The sequence below is a fragment of the Tachyglossus aculeatus genome, chromosome 9, assembly GCF_015852505.1.
Source record: "Tachyglossus aculeatus isolate mTacAcu1 chromosome 9, mTacAcu1.pri, whole genome shotgun sequence".
NCBI lineage: Eukaryota > Metazoa > Chordata > Mammalia > Monotremata > Tachyglossidae > Tachyglossus > Tachyglossus aculeatus.
This window is the reverse complement of record NC_052074.1, coordinates 34423908-34437603: the sequence shown is the minus strand read 5'-3', so window position 1 is coordinate 34437603 and position 13696 is coordinate 34423908. Positions and strand designations below refer to the sequence as shown.

The 13696-nt window shown below is 44.6% G+C and overlaps 1 protein-coding gene across 1 annotated transcript in view; it reads left to right on the top strand.

Moving 5' to 3' along the window:
* LAPTM4A (lysosomal protein transmembrane 4 alpha) overlaps window positions 1-12870 on the top strand; it is a 32371-nt gene extending 19501 nt beyond the window's left edge. The window contains exons 2-7 of the mRNA XM_038751656.1: window positions 121-241; window positions 2144-2220; window positions 2322-2444; window positions 3477-3572; window positions 3870-3968; window positions 12231-12870. Of these exons, the coding sequence (XP_038607584.1) occupies window positions 121-241; window positions 2144-2220; window positions 2322-2444; window positions 3477-3572; window positions 3870-3968; window positions 12231-12305 (591 nt within the window). The 3' untranslated portion in view covers window positions 12306-12870. The remainder of the gene's footprint in view (window positions 1-120; window positions 242-2143; window positions 2221-2321; window positions 2445-3476; window positions 3573-3869; window positions 3969-12230) is intronic.
* The last annotated feature ends 826 nt before the right edge of the window (window positions 12871-13696 follow it).

Genomic DNA, 13696 nt, shown 5'->3' with positions numbered 1-13696 from the left:
CATCGTTATTACTATTATTGGTCAGCTTTTCTAATAATTATCCTCTTTTCCGGGCAGTTTTCTAACTAGTTTTTTAACATTTCAAAGCGGAAATTTAATTGATGAAATACTGTCTTCCAGGTGGTGAACCTGCTAGTCGGCATTTTGCTGACCGTGGAAGTGACTCACCCGAACACAGTGCCAACTGTCAATATACAATATGAGGTCATTGGTAACTACTATTCATCTGAGAGGATGGCCGGTAAGTGTTAACTTAAGGACGGTCCCACCTTTCCTGTTGACAAGCTTTCATTTGAGCATGGAGAACGTGCACTATTTATTGCGAACCTTGCTCAGACTAGGCGCCTAATGAACTGTTGTCTTCATTTTGAATGGGGCTGTCATTGCTCGTGTCGGCCACCTGTTAGTTATCTCCCAGTCATTGTCTTTTATCCTGGATTATAAAGTCTTTGAATTTAAGGGCCTGGTATATGTGTTGTAATGCACTTAATAAAATGATTTATTATGACTGCCCAAATTGCTAATCCAGAGTCTGACAAGCTGAAGATATTTGTATCTCTCCAGAAAATAGGCTTCTTGTATTGTCTGGTGTCCAGATGGCAGATAATGTTTGTAGTTATTTATTATGTACTTAGTTACTATTCCATCCCTTCAAGCGGCCCACATTACCCCGTCCCTACCCTGGCTGCCTCTTGCGTGCCACCGTCACTCAGCATGCTCAGCTTCCCGTATTACAAGTCTATAAATGTCCTGTCCTGTTTTCTTGTACACACCTGAAACGTAACAAAAGATTGTATTGAGTGGCACTTGGTACTTAACTCATGGCTTAATTGTTTTCACAAGGTAAATGATCACAGTTTTGTTAACAATTACTCAGCCACCAACTTGTAAAATATCAAAAAGTGACTATCGCCAACATTCCAAGGCACTCTGCAATTTTTGACACTTATAAATGGCATTGCAGTTTGCCATTTGTAATAGGGTAAGGCAAGTATTCCAAATCTTTTATCCATCGCTGTTGTACATATTTATTACTCTATTTATTTATTTATTTATTTATTTTACTTGTACATTTCTATCCTATTTATTTTATTTTGTTGGTATGTTTGGTTCTGTTCTCTGTCTCCCCCTTTTAGACTGTGAGCCCACTGTTGGGTAGGGACTGTCTCTATGTGTTACCAATTTGTACTTCCCAAGCGCTTAGTACAGTGCTCTGCACATAGTAAGCGCTCAATAAATACGATTGATTGATTTGGATTTGGTGCTGTCAGTACCCTTTTATTTATGTACTTCACAATTTTGGTTTAGCCTTATTAAAAACTGTTACCAAATTCCTGGTGGCTGGCAGGTTTTTACTTGTCTCCAAAGACATTTTTTCAGTTAAAAAAAAATAGAGTTGAATATGGTGCATCTTACTATTCTTTTGCCTATAAGTTCATTGTCATGGAGTTGTGCCCATTTCAACCGGAGTTCATTTAAAAAAACACATACATACACAAACATAAGCCTTCATTTTGCAGTTTAGTTTTGGTTTATTTGATCGTGGTATTCCATTTTTACAATCTCACTGGCTGCTACAAGCAACACAGAATGATTATTTTAAACTGACTGGATTCTTTGCCAGACTGGAAAAATAGCCAGTGTGGAGAATAGTGTTTTAATATGTCAACCCATAAAGAATCAGTTAGCTGAAGTCGCCCTAGAATTCAGTCAGTCAGTGGTATTTGAGTGTTAACCGAGTGCAGAGCACTGTATTAAGTGTTTGGAAGGGTACAATACAACAGTTGTGAGCCCCTTAAGATCCACTTGAGGAGCTCATTTTTCTCTGTGATTATGGTTTTTTTCTTGCATTCAGAAATGGAAGCAAGCTCATTATGGGCAGGGAACTTGTCTGCCAATTCTGCTGTGTTGTACCTCTCCCAAGCACTTAGTACAGTGCTCTTCAAATAGTAAGCACTCATTGATTGAGAGAAAGGTACAGAGATGATTTTGACATTACTGTGAAGTTGAACACTTTCAGTATATATTCAGTGCATGTGATTGGTATTCTATTAAAAGGTGTTTACTAAAATATGATCGGGGAGGAGTAGAGGCTTCATCTCCTTTGGAATTGGTTTAATTGCAGTATTGTTTCTTTACTCAGAAAATGCCTGTGTTCTCTTTGCTGTCTCCCTCCTCATGTTCACAATCAGTGCGATGATGGTGTATGGAGCAATTGCTGTAAGTGCTAAGTTGTCTAGTTCCCAGTATAAATGACTTTGAAATTTACCAGCTTGAGTTACTGTCCTAATCGAGTAACAGCAATACGTTTCTTTCTACAGCATCGAGTGGGCTGGCTAATTCCCTTTTTCTGTTACCGGCTTTTTGACTTCGTCCTCAGCTGCCTGGTGGCTATCAGTTCTCTTACTTACTTGCCAAGAATCAAGGACTATCTGGATCAGTTAGTAAGTGTAACTTTCATTTGTAACATTCCGCTTTCATTGGGAAGGATACTTAGCAGCTAGTGCTACCGTCACTCACCGTGCTCGGTTCCTCTTATTACCAGTCTATAAATGTCCTGTCCTACATAGGGCAGCTAGTGGTTTTGCAGCTAGTGATTGAGCTACAGATACAGTATGTCCAGGAGAAATAACTGGAATTTGGGGAGATTTGACTCTATACCGTTGCCCCTTATCCCCAAGAGAATGCCACTGACAGTAAAATTTGCCTGCGGATACTTGTGTGGCTGAGTGCGTTCTTTAGTTTCTGGTTCTCACTTTTCTAGTCTTATAAATAGGGCTTGTACTAGTAGTCCCCCTCTTCTCTTCCTCCTCTTTTCTCCCTCTTCTCTTCTTCCTCTTCCTCCCCCCCGCCCCCGGATTTTTTTTTTTTTCTAGGCAGTCTACTTGCCCGTTGTCACAGGGCAGGAATGTTTAGTGGGAGAGGGTGATCCTTCCCTCTCTCCAAAGGGGAATATGGCCACCGGGCATCATTTGGGTTTCCCCAATCGTGAGCGATCTGCTTCTCCAAATAACACGGAGTTACATTCCTCATGAATCCCCTTCTTTCCACCCCATTAAGGAACATTCAGGCTGACCAGTTCCTGCACACCATTCTTTCGTCCAACTTTGCAGTCATGTTCTAGGAAGAACCTTCCTCAATTCCTTAACAACCTTTTCTCTGAAATGCAGAATAAGAACTGGGAGTATCTTTCTCCCAAAGTAGGCAGGGGCTATTCTTCTATATGCTGCAAAAGACAGGGAAGGGTCAGGGCATACAAACTTCCTTCACCCTGAAATTTGGGGGTCCTGGTAAGTCAGAGTGGCCAATCATTCCTGGGTGGCAGGTGAGGCTTCTACCAAAGTACAAATTGTGATGCAGTGTCCACCCTGTGCATTTTTCGTGTCTATGAACCATTTATTTCCTTGATGATTGGAGTGATTGATTCTTTTGGTAATCAGAGGAGATGCTGAACTTTGAATGTTTGTTTTCCCCAGCCTGACTTCCCCTACAAAGATGACCTCCTGGCTCTTGACTCCAGCTGTCTCTTGTTCATTGTGCTGGTGTTCTTTGCATTATTTATAATTTTTAAGGTAAGTGGAATACTTTATGATATGGCAAATATCCAATGGCAAGCAAGTGTTACGTTGAAAGCTAACACTTTCAACTTACTTTTTTTCCTTCCCCGCATGGCTGCTTTCAGTGTAACTATTGTGGGAGGCTTTGGGGTATGCTTGCATTTTGTTCAAGCTTTTTTTTTCTTTAAATGTGAGATTAAAGAGAAAAAACTGGGTTACAAAAGTAGTATGGTCATTGTGATCTGGCACCCCTTTAACTCTATTTAATTGTAAGTGTGGTATTTATATGTACACTGACTTGTCTTCCCTTAGGCTTACCTAATAAACTGCGTATGGAACTGCTATAAGTACATCAGCAATAGAAACCTGCCTGAGATCGCAGTGTACCCTGCCTTTGAAGCTCCTCCTCAGGTAAACTCTCTTTTAGGATGTCAGGGATAAGCTCATTGTTGGCTGTTAGATCTCTCTCCGCAAATTTCAGAATCTTATCTGCCACCTTAAGCAGGTAACATTACCTGCCAACATAGCTAAAATCTGTCCTTCCTCTCCATCCAAATTGCTGCCACATTAATCCAAGCACTTACCTGATCTCACCTTATTTACTCTGTCAGCCTCCTAGCTGACCTCCTAGCCTTCTGTCTCTCCCCACTGTAGTCCATACTTCACTTGGCTGCCCGGGTCATTTTTCTACAGAAACGTACTGGCCATGTTTCCCCCACTGCTTAAGAACCTCCAGTCATTGCCCATCCACCTTTGCGTCAAAGAAAAACTCCTCACTGTTGGTTTTAAAGCACTCAGTCACCTTGCTCCCTCCTACCTCACGTCGCTACTCTCCTACAACCTAGCCTGCACATGCTTCTCTAATACTAACCTTCTCAGTGTACCTTGTTCTCGTCTATCTCGTCGCCAACCTTATCACCCATGTCCTGCCTCTGGCTTGGAGTGTCCTCCCTCTTCCTATTCAATAGACAATTACTCTCCCGCAGCTTCAAAGGCCTGTTGAAGGCTCATCTTCTCCAAGAAGCCTTCTCTAAGATCTCCTTTCCTCTTCTCTCACCCCCTTCTGAATTGCTTCCTTTATTCACCCCTTCCTCCCATCCCTACAGCACTTACGCACCCATCTGTAATTTATTTTTATTAATGCCTGTCTCCCCTTCTAGACTGTAAGCTTGCTGTCGGTAGGGAACGTTTGTTATATTGTTGTGTTGTACTTTGCCAAGTGCTGTGCACACATTAACTGCTCAGGAAATACGATTGACAGAATGACAGCGGCATTTTTGACTGCTGTGTAAACCACCTTAATAGTAGTCATCATCAGTGGTATCATCATCAATCATATTTATTGAGCGCTTACTGTGTGCAGAGCACTGTACTAAGCGCTTGGGAAGTACAGGTTGGCAACACATAGAGACAGTCCCTACCCAACAGTGGGCTCACAGTCTAAAAGGGGGAGACAGAGAACAAAACCAAGCATATTAACAAAATAAAATAAATAGAATAGCTATGTACAGGTAAAATAAATAGAGTAATAAATATGTAGAAACATATATACATATATGCAGGTGCTGTGGGGAAGGGAAGGAGGTAAGATGGGGGGATGGAGAGGGGGACGAGGGGGAGAGGAAAGAAGGGGCTCAGTCTGGGAAGGCCTCCTGGAGTAGGTGAGCTCTCAGTAGGTCCTGGTATATAAGCACTTACTATATGCAGAACACTGTACTAACACTTGGGAAAATGCAATATAACAGAGTAGGCAGTCGAGCTTCCTGTTCCCGGTGAATTTACAGTAATAGTATTAAGTGCTTACTGTGTGCAGAGCACTGTACTAAGCACTGAGAGGATACACAGGTGAGAATTAGAGGTGGCCCCTGTCCCTCAGGAGGCTCAAAGATTAGAGATTGGAGATAGGCACATTAGGAATGATGAATCAGTAAAGCCCAACACAGACAAATATACAAAATAAAAACAAAAATCAGCAGCCGCTGTGGCCGAAGGAGCAGAATTTCAGGCTCCTTGGGGCTCAGAGATCAGGGAGCTCCCATAGCCCCAATAACCACTACCACAGCCACCAGTTTTCCCAGGGTTTTGTGGAGGCCTCGTGCTCTGGGTGTCTTATTTTTTCCTCTTTCCCACTGGGATGGTGGAAGGCATGGCAGGGTGGAGTCTCCTCAGTAGTGTGGAGAAGGAGAGCCAGTGCCGGTTCCCGTGGAGGATGCTTGACTGGCTGTTCAGTGGGTGGAGGGGGAGACCGAGAGCGCACAGGAGCAGCCGTTAGCCCCGGGCCAGTGCACACAAAACATGCTAGGAACAGGGGTCTTTGGTGGTGGATGGGCAGGTGGCAGCTACCCACAGTACTTTCCTTGGCAGTTAATGAGTCCAAGATCACGGGAGTAGCGTTTTCCCCCGGCCCAGTGTGCGTAGAGTGCGCGCCTGGGTTCCTCAGTGACTGGAGGGGAGGTGGTGCCCTCTCCATTTTCTCTGCTATTCCATTTGAATATTCTAGTCACCATTCATTCATTCAATCGTATTTATTGAGTGCTTACTGCGTGCAGAGCACTGTCCTAAGCACTTGGAAAGTACAGTTTGGCAACAGAGACAGCCCCTACCCAACAACGGGATGAGCGATTAGTCTTCCCCTCGAGGGCCCGAGACAGATTGAGTCCACCCGTCGCCAGCTTTCCGTACTCGGCTCTTAACAACCGTACATCAGGTTTGGTGAATGGCTTGTGTCTTGGGCTTCCGTGTTTAAATAAGCTATTTAGTGGCTTTCACTGAAAGACCTCGGCTAGGCACTCGGTCAGTGCAGGTTAACAGAGACGTGCTTCCTGCTCACAGAGAGTTTGCGCCCTTAATGGAGACAAATCGAAAAATATGTACTTCACTGTTTTATTAGAGCAGATCTATATTATGTGTGTGTATGCACGCATGCTGAAGGAGGGTGGCGGGCTGAAGTTAGTCGGCTAAAAGAGCCGTATGACTTAGTGTGCTGGGAAATCAATTGGGGTGAGCTCGTTGGAGCAGGTGGGATTTTGTGAGGGCAGAGAGTGTCTCTTGTACTCTGCCAAGCGCACAGTACAATGCTTTGCACATTGGCATTCAGTAAATAGTTGTGAGTGGTTCATTCTAAAGAACGCTAGGAATCCATTTGAAGGCTTCACCACCCTTTCTTCTTTGTGGGCGTCCTATGTCGTCAGGCCAAATCTACAGGCCCACATCTTCGTGTTGTCGGGCCGGCTCCTCCGTCTTCCCGTTTGTAAATCACACACAGTCTGTTCTAGGAGGGATTTTAGGAGGTGGATAGATTTTTCTCTAGCTGTCGCTGCACCATCTCTCCCCAGCTGTCTCCTCCCATTCCCATGCAGGCCTCCTCAAAAGGGAGTCTTCCTCGTTTTCCTTCAACTCCCATCTTGATGCTCATCGATCTCTCCACTTCACTGAGATCTCTGTGTCTCTGTGTGTGTGTGTGTGTGTGTGTGTGTGTGTGTGTGTGTGTGTCTGACTCTCTCTCTCTCCCTCCCCCCCCCCCCACCCCATGATCTTCCCCTCCCAAACGACTCAACTCTGTTCTGATTCTCCTCAACCTCTCAGCCACTTTTGAGCCTATGGACCACTCCCTTCTTAGAAACCCTATCTAATCTTGATTTTGTGTATTTTTTTTTTTTCCTGGCTGTTTTGCCACTATCTTTTCTGGCTCTTCCTCCACCTCTCACCAGCTAAAGGTTCTGGGGGTACTGATCTTCTCAGTGCTACAGATCTACTATTCCCTCCCAGGGCTCCCCTCTCTCCCCTCCCAACCACACACACTCCTTTTGGGTTCAAAGATCATCTCTATGTGGATGACTCAACCTCTGTACACACCTGCAGTGTCGCATTTCCTCTTGCCTGCAGGCATCTGCACCTGGACACTGTGTGGCACCATTATCTCACTATGTCGATCAATCAATTGTATATAATAAGAATAATAATAATGGCATTTGTTAAGCGCTTACTATGTGCAAAGCACTGTTCTAAGCGCTGGGGGGGATACAAGGTGATCAGGTTGTCCCACGTGGGGCTCACAGTCTTCATCCCCGTTTTACAGATGAGGTCACTGAGGCTCAGAGAAGTTAAGTGGCTTGCCCAAGGTCACACAGCAGACATGTGGCCGAGTCGGGATTCGAACCCATGACCTCTGACTCCAAAGCCCGGGTTCTTTCCACTGAGCCACGCTGCTTCTCTATTTGAAGCAGCTTATTAATGCTTGTTAATTATTAATAAACACTTATTAATAAGCACTCTATACTGAGTGCTTATTATGTGCAGAGCACTTTACTAAGTGCTAAGGAGAGCACAGTACAACAGAATTAGAAGACACGTTCCCTGCCCACAATCATCATCAATCGTATTTATTGAGCACCTACTATGTGAGCTTACAGTTTAGAGGGAGAGACAGACATTAATATGAATAAAGCACCAACGTGTACAGATGTAACTGATTGTTCTTACACTTTAGAAGTGTGGAAATAAATGTGGGATATGGGAGTTTATCTAGTATCTTATATTGGTTTATAAATAAAAGGACAGTGGGGCAAAAAATTTTGTAGTCGGGTATAAAATCAGCTCTACCAGTGAAAGCAGAAAAGATAGTAAGAAGTAGCTTGGCATAGAGGAAAGAGCACAGTGTTGGGAGTAAGGAGAAATGAATTCTAATCCACGTCTTGCTTGTTCTGTGACCTTGGGCACGACACTTAATTTCTTTGTGCTTCAGGTATCCTCATCTGTATAATGGGGATTAAATACCCGTCCTCCCTCCTCCTCAGACTTTGTGCTCCATGTAGGACAGTGACTGTAAATGATCTGATTGTATTAGCTTAGCACTGTACTTGGCACGTAGAAAGGGCTTAATACCATTATTATTATCATGTCAGCTGAAAGATAGTGTTGTAATTTTATTTACACAACACTATTTAATGAGGGTGGGTTTCCTTTAAGACTGCTGCAAAAACAAATCTCCTTTTGGGATCAGAGTTAATGCTCTCGTTTAGAATGGCTGGCTAACAAATCATTAATCAGGGGTTTAAAAAAAGATTACTCCGACTTTACTGTGGGCAGTTTCGTCTTCTAATATCTTGAACTGAAGTAGTCAGAAGGGTAAATTGCCACCTTCTAGACACCTAAAGAAAAGGAAGCCTAAGATGCTGGCGAGTAGAATAGTAAATGTGGTATTTTTTTAAGCGCTTACTGTGTGCCATTGTGTCTGCTAGCTCTGTTGTACTCTCTGAAGTCCTTAGTATAATGCTCTGCATATGGTAAGCACTCAACAGTAAATACCATTGATTGATTGCAGAGTAAATGCTCAGATACCATCGATGGATTGATTAATTCACTCCCGACTTGCCCTACAGGGCCAGAGGTACTTAAGGCAGAGCAGCATGACCTCAGCATACTCTAGCAGCATGTGTAGAACTTTAGGGAGTTTTAATAATAATAATATTAATGATGGCATTTATTAAGCGCTTACTAAGTGCAAAACACTGCTCTAAGCGCTGAGTCTTGGCTCTGACTAGACTGTGACGACCCGAGGCTGGGGAGAATAAAGGATACAAATCCAAGCGCAAGGGAGACAGAGTTGGGGAAATAAGGGCCTAGTAGGGGAGGCCTCTCGGAGGAGATGTGATTTTAATATAGCTTTGAAGGTGGGAAGAACTGTGTTTGTTGGATGTGAAGGGGGAGAGGGGGGAGTTGCAGGCCAAAGGGAGGACGTGGGCAGGGGGACGGCGATGAAGTAGACAAGATTGAGATATGCTGAGCAGATTGGCATTAGAAAAGCCAAGTGTGCGGGCTGGGGGTTGTTGGAAATCAGGCAGGTAAGGTAGAAGGGAAGGAGAGCTGATTGGGTGCTTTAAAGCTGGGGATAAGGAGTTTGATGTAGAGGTGGATGGGTAACCACTGGAAGTTTTGGAGGAGTGGTGCGATGAGAACTGAACGTCTTCGTAGAAAAAAATGATCCGGCCAGCAGAATAAAGTCAAGACTGGAGTGGGGAGCAAAAGGAGGCGAGGAGGCCGACACACTCACTAGTCTGCAGACTTCTGGGAGTGCAAGGATCAAGTCTATCGATTGTATTCTCTGAATCAATCAGTGTCAGTGATATTGGGCATTTATTGTGTGCAAACCACTGTATTATGCAGATATGCAGACAGAGTGTGTGGCAGAACAAAGTAGACCCTACCCTCAATCCATCAATGGTATTTGAGGGCTCATTGTGTGCAGAGCACTGTCTCTAGACTGTAAACTCACTGTGGGCAGGGAAGGCATCTGCTAATTCTGTTGTGTTGTACTTTCTGTGCACATAATAAGGGCTCAAATACCATTGATTGATACTAAGTGCCTGGGCGAGTACAATAAAGTTGATTGGTCCAGGCTTTGGAGTCAGAGGTCGTGGGTTCAAATCCCAGCTCTGCCAATTGTAAGCTGTGTGACTTTGGGCAAGTCGCTTAACTTCTCTGGGCCTCAGATACCTCATCTGTAAAATGGGGATGAAGACCGTGAGCCCCCTGTGGGACAACCTGATCAGCTTGTAACCTCCCCAGCGCTTAGAACGGTGCTCTGCACATGGTAAGCGCTTAATAAATGCCATTATTATCAACTCAAACCCTCAAGGAGTTTATAGTGGAAGAGGCAGGCATGAAAACAGACTACAGATAGGGGAAGCAACAGAGCATAAGGTTAATAGTAATAACTGTGGTATTTAAGTGCTTTCTGTGTTCCAGGCACTGTATTACGGTTCATTCATTCATTCAATCGTATTTTTTGAGCGCTTACTGTGTGCAGAGCACTGTACTAAGGGCTTGGGAAGTACAAGTTGGCAACACATAGAGACGGTCCCTACCCAATAGCGGGTTTACAGTCTAGAATGGGGAGACAGACAACAAAACAAAACATATTAACAAAATAAAATAAATAGAATAGTAAATATGTACAAGTAAAATAGAGTAATAAATATGTACAAACATATATACAGGTGCTGTGGGGAGGGGAAGGAGGAGGAGGAGAGGAAGGAGGGGGCTCAGTCCGGGAAGGCCTCCTGGAGGAGGTGAGCTTTCAGTAGGGCTTTGAAGGGAGGAAGAGAGCTAGCTTGGCGGATGGGCAGAGGGAGGGCATTCCAGGCCAGGGGGAGGACGTGGGCCGGGGGTTGACGGCGGGGCAGGTGAGAACGAGGCCTAACGGTGAGGAGATTAGCGGCAGAGGAGCGGAGGGTGCGGGCTGGGCTGGAGAAGGAGAGAAGGGAGGTGAGGTAGGAGGGGGCGAGGGGATGGACAGCCTTGAAGCCCAGGGTGAGGAGTTTCTGCCTGATGCGCAGATTGATTGGTAGCCACTGGAGATTTTTGAGGAGGGGAGTAACATGCCCAGAGCGTTTCTGGACAAAGATGATCCAGGCAGCAGCGTGAAGTACAGATTGAAGTGGGGAGAGACAGGAGGATGGGAGATCGGAGAGGAGGCTGATGCAGTAATCCAGACGCGATAGGATGAGAGATTGAACGAGCAGGGTAGCGGTTTGGATGGAGAGGAAAGGGCGGATCTTGGCCACGTTGCGGAGGTGAGGCCGGCAGGTTTTGGTGACGGATTGGATGTGAGGGGTGAATGAGAGAGCGGAGTTGAGGGTGACACCGAGGCTGTGGGCTTGTGAGATGGGAAGGATGGTAGTGCCGTCAACAGTGACGGGAAAGTCAGGGGGAGGGCGGGGTTTGGGAGGGAAGGTATGGAGTTCAGTCTTGGACATACTGAGTTTTAGATGGTGGGCAGACATCCAGATGGAGATGTCTTGAAGGCAGGAAGAGACACGAGCCTGAAGGGAGGGAGAGAGAGCAGGGGCAGAGAGGTAGATTTGGGTGTCATCAGTGTAGAGATGATAGTTGAAGCCGTGGAAGCGAATGAGTTCACCAAGGGAGTGAGTGTAGATCGAGAACAGAAGGGGTCCATGAACTGACCCTTGAGGAATCCCTACAGTAAGGGGATGGGAGGGGGAGGAGGAGCCCGCAAAAGAGACTGAGAATGGACGGCCGAAGAGATAAGAGGAGAACCAGGAGAGGACAGAGTCTGTGAAGCCAAGGGTTATGGTGAAGTACTTAGTGGGTAAAAACCCAAGCATTTGGGTGACCTAGAAGGAAGAGAGAATGGAGTGGGAGGATGAGAGGTTAGCTTGGAAAGGCTATCTGGAGGAAGCTTAGAACGGGGCACTTTTTAAAAAAATTATTATTATTCTGCACTTACTATGTGTCAGGCACCATACTAACTACTGGGGTAGATACAAGCTAATCAGGATGGACATCATCCTTGTCCCACATGGGGCTCACTGTTAATCCCCGTTTTACAGCTGAGGCCCAGAGGAAGTGAAGCGACTGGCCCAAGGTCACCCAGCAGACAGGTGGCAGAGTTGGGGTTAGCACCCATTTCCTCTCCCTCCTAGGCCCGTGCTGCCGCCTCAAACCCAGAAGGTGTCAATCAATCAATCAATCAATCAATCAATCGTATTTATTGAGCGCTTACTGTGTGCAGAGCACTGTACTAAGCGCTTGGGGAGTACACGTTGGCAGCACGTAGAGACGGTCCCTACCCAGCAGTGAGCTCACAGTCTAGAAGAAGTCTAGTCTAATGATGTGTGTCGACGTAATGAAAATGTTTCTTTTTCCCCTTAGTATATCCTGCCGACTTACGAGATGGCAGTGAAGATGCCTGAAAAGGATCCTCCCCCACCTTACATCCCTGCTTGAAGCCCCAGTTCTTTACCAGTAAACAGTATACCAGCCTCTTGGTTTTGTTTCTCTTACAGGATTGCTGCAATAGAGATCTTCAGGGCTGTAAGAGCCAACCATACCATTGAAACTTGTTTGATATAAACATATGCAAACACCCGTGTAGTAACTTTCCCCCGTTTCTTTAACCTTTACTATTTGGAAGGCATCGAGGAGCAGTTTATTGCCTTAATTGTAGTCACGTTTTCGTAAAGAACACAGTTCATTTCAGTCACTTAGAGACAATCTTTGTTGCCTTTACACTGTTTATAGGGGGTTTTCGATGTGGTATTCTCCATAGATTTTCTTAACTGCACTTTTCTTATACATTATTCTGCATTTTTTTTTTTTGCATTTTGATGCCTTGATGAAGTTTAATTTTCAGGGAAAGTGAAACATACCACATTTCCAACATGCTGTGAAGGCATGAAAGTGCACACAGTTTATGACTGAAGTGTGGAAGACGATGGCTGCATGTTTCTAATTTGTATGTATTTCTGTCTTTATTTGTAACGAGATGCTTTAATAAATCTTTTAAAAAAAATTAGGATTCACAGATTTCTGTATTCCCATAGCTGACAGGCAGTTTTAGGTATCTGACAGTAATCAAGGTGATCTGTGAGTTGTTTTGTATTGTGGGGAGGGAGGTTGGGTTTTTTTGTGTTTTGTTTTGTTTTTTGCGTTTTGTTTTTTGGGGTGGGGGCGGTGGGATTGCATCCTAGCTAGAGGAAGTTGAAATGAAGACATTGGAAAGCTACCTTTATGCTAAAATTTTTAGGATAAATGTATACACTTCCTTGCGCCCAAACCAAATATTGGGTCTCCCATTTATATGGCAAATTGCCACTGAAAAGTATGTGAAATACTGAAACATCCCAGTTAGCACTACTGATTCATTCCATGAAATAGGGGAAAGCAAGAGTGCTAAACTGAATTTAATTTAATCAGGGCAACGGTATTTGTTTACCTGAGTCTGACATTGTAAAATTAGAATGGTTTCTCACAGGAAATATAAAGTGAATTAATGTTCCCATAGTCCAGAAAAGTGACCAAAACAATGTAAATTCACTTACATGAAAAACCCAGCCCTATAGTTAACACTATATAGAAGGACTCTGACTTACCTAAGGCACCTAAAGTAGTACGTCAGTGAATTGACATCATTTCTGGCTCCCAGGCCTGGATTTGATCTTTACATCAGAAGACGTCTGGAGCAGCTGTGTTGTGAGATTGCTGGTTTTAGCCTTGGTAAGAGACTCCCCCCCACAGACTGAGCCTATTTTCTTCTTCCCAGGTCTCGAAGCACTACCCCCTGAGCCAGAAAGTCAGTCGAAGTGGCCGTCGTAGCCGGTGGGCCGCTGTCGTGGGGA